This window comes from Aedes albopictus, chromosome 3 (genome assembly GCF_035046485.1).
Source record: "Aedes albopictus strain Foshan chromosome 3, AalbF5, whole genome shotgun sequence".
Taxonomy (NCBI): Eukaryota; Metazoa; Arthropoda; class Insecta; order Diptera; family Culicidae; genus Aedes; species Aedes albopictus.
In genome coordinates, this window is record NC_085138.1 from 344084178 (window position 1) to 344089258 (window position 5081).

The 5081-nt window shown below is 36.5% G+C and overlaps 1 protein-coding gene across 1 annotated transcript in view; it reads right to left on the reverse strand.

Annotated features, from left to right (window-relative positions):
* LOC134290875 (probable histone-lysine N-methyltransferase CG1716) overlaps positions 1-3423 on the reverse strand; it is a 9103-nt gene extending 5680 nt beyond the window's left edge. The window contains exon 1 of the mRNA XM_062858090.1: positions 3420-3423. Coding sequence (XP_062714074.1) covers positions 3420-3423 — 4 coding nt within the window. The remainder of the gene's footprint in view (positions 1-3419) is intronic.
* Positions 3424-5081: the final 1658 nt, after the last annotated feature.

Genomic DNA, 5081 nt, shown 5'->3' on the forward strand with positions numbered 1-5081 from the left:
ACTGATTACGCCTGCTAAACTCATTTGAAAACATGCAGTTCGATAACGTTGTAAATGGACGGACGGCAAGTGGGCACTTTGCAACAATGTAGTTGTTTCAGGTTGAAATGAATGAGTCGAAGTTTGATAATGGTATTGTTTTGCATATAGGTAAAACAAAATAAGCATTTTTTTTCGTAGAATTACCGGAAATGGTACTGTGGATATCACTTTTTGATTGTTACGTTGATTTGTACCGGAGTCTTGTACCGACTTTTTCGAACCCTCTAAGCAGAATACCCTCTTCGAATGAATGTAATCAGTTTCGTACCTTTTAATTCCGACCTAATTGCTTATCCTTTGACAGATACGCGTATTTCGACTACCACTTGTAATCTTCCTCAGTGTCAGTTATCCACTGTGGATCAGAGCTCAGTGTCAGTTATCCACTGTGGATCAGAGTGGATAACTGACACTAAGGAAGATTACAAGTGGTAATCGAAATACGCGTATCTGTCGAAGGATAAGCAATTAGGGCGGAATTAAAAGGTACGAAACTGATTGTACAGGAGGTTATACAAATCTGCCACAGCATCGCACACATTGAGATACAGTAGCACACATATCTAGGGTTTGGGTACTAGTAATGGACCCTCTAAGCAATCAAAAATCAATATTTCTTTTATAAGTTTAAACATTGTAACAAAAATGTGCTCAACAAATAAATCTTCATTGCAAACATTTCTGTATTAAACGAGAACCCTGCTTTTGAATTTCCAATTCTTAGGAAGTCCTCTTTAAATTAATTCGGATCGGCTTTTCGAATTTTTGCAGGAATTTTACTTTGATGTCGATAGGAGTTTCTTCTAGAATTTCTCTCAATGTTCCTTTCGGTATTTCGCCTAGAGCTTTCTTCCAGTGTTATTTTTGTCAGCGGAGTTCGGAATTTCTATCCGCTCCCATTAGAAAATGTAAAGAAATTTCTCACGATTATTTTCCACAGAATTTCTCCTGTAGTTCCTGTCAATATGCAGGAGATCTTTAAGAGGTTTTCCCAAAATTTTCTCTGGAACTTCCCCGGGCTTTCTATCAGAATTGTTTCTGAAAGTGCTACAGATGATCGTCCCAAGCATCCTATCTGGCGTTTTCTAGGGATTTCCCCAAATATTTCTCTCGCGAACTCCCTTAAGAATTTTATCGGGGATTTCTCCCAAAGGATTTTTGTCATTTCTGGGCTTCCTGCAGGAGTTTTCCCTGGTATATATCACGTGGCTATTGCCAGAATTTCATTCACAGATTGCCGGAGGTTTCCTCGTATTTGTTTTTTTACGGAGATTCGTTACAGATTTCTATTGATGGTTTTCCCGAGAATCCTCCAGGAATTCCTACAGTTCTCCAATAGTTTCTCGTGGTTTTTTTAGAGTAAGAAATGAGAGGATTCCAGTATGGGCTTTCCCGAAGAAAAAATACGGTTAAGAACAGAACCTCTAGGAAAAGTCCTGGTAGAAATCATGTAATGCATTTCGGAAGAGATCACAAAAATCTCGGGAGAAACTCCAGGATGTATTTTTAGAGGAGTCGCTAGAAAAGTACTCAAAGTTGGTATCAAGTCTTTCTCAACTAAGATGAGTGATATGACCAAGTTTCAGGCATTTGGGCCTACAAAACCCCACCATGACGAAGTACACGCTAAAACCGCTGAGCACCTAAACTGTGTAAGACCTACTCATAAGTGCATAATTTTTAGACCACACCAAAAATGTGTAAAAGTTACACATTCACAAAAACAGCTTGTACACTCTTCTGGATGCGAAATGTCGATATTTTTTGTTTACCAAGGTACCTAGTAAACCTAGCTAGATTGCCGTACATTTTTTTTGTGAATTTCCCGATTTTGCGAACGCAGGAGCTGGTGTTTTGAATTTGTATTGCACATTTTTGGTGTAGTCTGGAAATTATGCACTTTGAGCGGTTCTAGCGTGTAAACAAACCTGCCGATAATACCCAATGTCAACTTATCTCGGGATTAACTTCAGCAGATTTCTCGGGGTAGCTCCAGGAGAGATGCGGGAAGAACTTCTGGAAACTCCCGGGCGGGAGAAATCCCGGGAAGAACATTGGGACTGGGAGTAGTTATGAAAAATCTCTTAGAAAAATCCCGAATTTATCTCCGGAAACAGTCTCACGAGGGTATCTAGGCACGATTGAGGAAAAACCGCTGTAGCTGCACAACACATAATACAAATATGCCCTGTTATCCTGATGGATAACACCTTCCGATCACAGGATGACGAGGTTTCATTTATTGGTTTGGGTCCATCAGTCCTGGAATGATGGTTTATATGGCAGTTCGCCTTTTAGTTCACAGCATTTGTTGCTGCATTCAAAGTTTGTTTTTGTCTAGGAAAACTAATCCTAATGGGGCATCCCGTTTCGGGTTTCATCACTAGAGTTCTATGACTTGAAGTCTGTGCCATGGAAAGGTTTACGTCTCTAGTACTTAATCGCGGCCCGAAATGGCCTGAATATTGACAATCGAAATAGGAATGCACTTCATGGGCCTCTATTCTGCCAGAAGCCTATAAATGTTAATTAATACAAGGTGAATATTTACAAGTTAAATTCAACATGTAACACAAAGAATGCACGAATATTGAACTTTGAACACATCAAACAGTTATTCTGTCTTATTTATGTAACAAATATTTATACCCGTAACATCAACTATCTTCTGTAAAAAATTCATGCAAATCGTCAAAGGCTGTAAAAGAGATCTTAGACTATGGTAATGGTTTACCGAAATCTCCATCGCTTTCGGTAAACGTTTTTACAGAAAAATCAGCAATGTTGGCAAATTTCACCTAACTTTGAAACGTTGTCGGTTATCTGTTAAACTTAACGAAGTTCCGTAATTTACTGTTTTTTTCGTAAAACTGTTTACCGAACGCTTCGCGGTTGAGATTTACCTTTAGGGGCCGTCCATATACCACGTGGACAGAAAAATCGTGGTTTTTGACCCCCTCCCCCCTCCCCGTGGACAAGCGTGGACTTTTCACTGACCCCTACCCTCCTCCCCTAATGTCCACGTGGACCTCAGAGAAAAAAAAATCTATAAATAAAACTTTTTTTACTTTTATTTTTAAAGTTTTTTTTTTACTTCAGAGAATCATGCCCTACATGTTCATATGTTTTGGTATTACAAATATTCCATAGCTTTCGTATTACAGAATTATCAATTGATGTTAACATGTCAACATAGGTTAGGTTTCCATGTCCCTGATGTTTGTTCAATGCATGGTTGTCTCATATTTTTAGATGACTTTTACTCTACGATATTAAGAACACTATGACATTTTTTTTTTAATTTTTTTTTTATTAAGAATTTGCCAAGAAAAACAAGAATAAGTATGATTTTGAAAGATAATAACTCCAAAACTCACTCATAGTGATATGATTTTGACTTTACTCTATCTATGTGTTTGTTTGATGTATCTTTGAGGCAACAAAATTCTCGAACGGATGAACCGATCAGCATGATTTTTGCACGGTTGAATCCGTCTTTAGTGTGACTATGTTTATATGTAGAAAAAGTTACGAAATTCAACTTATATTGGAAACTATATTCAGAGGCGACGCGTGGTCTAATAGGGGACCTGTTCAACTTTGATTATAAATTCAAAATTGGAATTTGGTACACTTATGTTGAAGAACAGGTATGACAGATGAGAATTAGGTACATGCATTCCAAAACTGAAAGTGGTGCACTTTTATTCTGAATAATCGCATATTTGTAGAGCCCAAACCAATTCGTGGCCCTTCGATTCGATTACCGACGTCAGTCGTTTAAGCTTATCATGGTAAGGTACCCCGGGGCAAGTGAGAATCCGGGGCAAGTGAGACCTACGGCTATAATTTTATTCATTTTTTGTTTTTAAGGCCAACATTCTTCATGGAAAACATAGGTATCACACCAACGGATACTTTGAATTCAAAAATTGTTGTTGTTCTCACCATAAAATGGTCTCTTTATGTTATTGTTGTTCACATATAATTTTCAATTCACTAATTGAGATTAACGTACCATACTATATTCACCGTTTAAAAATAGAATATCAAATAAAGTCAAACTTTTTCGGTTTCAGGATAATATATGGAGTGCTTGCAAATTATTTCAAGCGAAAAAGGTGTAATTTATTTACATTTATTACCTTTAGTTACCTACTCCCACTTGCCCCAGTGCATTTCAGCATCTCGACCAAGTGAGACCTTTGAGAGTAAACTAACACAATTTCATAGTTTGATCTCGCTGTCTTCAGCCTAAGTCGAAATTCACACAAAAGGGAAGTAAAAATCGGCGCCTTAAGTAATCAATCGTTGAATTATACTTAATTTCTTCTATTTTGATGATGGAGCTATTGTTTAAAATGGTTAAGTCTTGGGTAGAACGTATTTTTCTTTGAAACCATCTATTTTTCACATTTTCATCTAAGCAAATTATTTTTTTTTCGTTTTTCGTTGCTTAATGATTGTTAAGGAACCGGCCATAAAGTATGAAAAAATTGGAAAACGACTTATTCAAAGTGCACGATTTAAAAATCATTATTTTATGATCGGAAAATTATGTAAGGGAAAACATAAGATCTGTAAATCTTGAAAAATCTTTTGGTGAGATTCATCAACTACGTAACATGGAAAGCAAGTTTGGAAATCTTCTAGCATTTAACTTTATGGTGCTTTTTGTATAAAAAAAATCAATTTGTTTTGCACAAGATGCTATTGTCAAATCAACTTTTTTTCAGTGGTTCGTTATTATGTATGTTACGTAATTTATGCACGATACCTCAAAACACTTCCAACATAAATCGCTTAACATAGTTATTCGCATAAGCTATTTATTATTTATGCTATCTTACATATATGCAGCAACTATATTAGCCATTTGTACAAAAACTCCGAATGAGTCCCACTTGCCCCGTGATACGGAGTAAATGAAGATCTGCTCCACTTTTCATTATATGCATAATATGAAGAATGTAAAAATTTTGAAACAGTTATAATGCCCGTTATTAAGGAGAAATATATCAACAATGTCTTTTAGAACC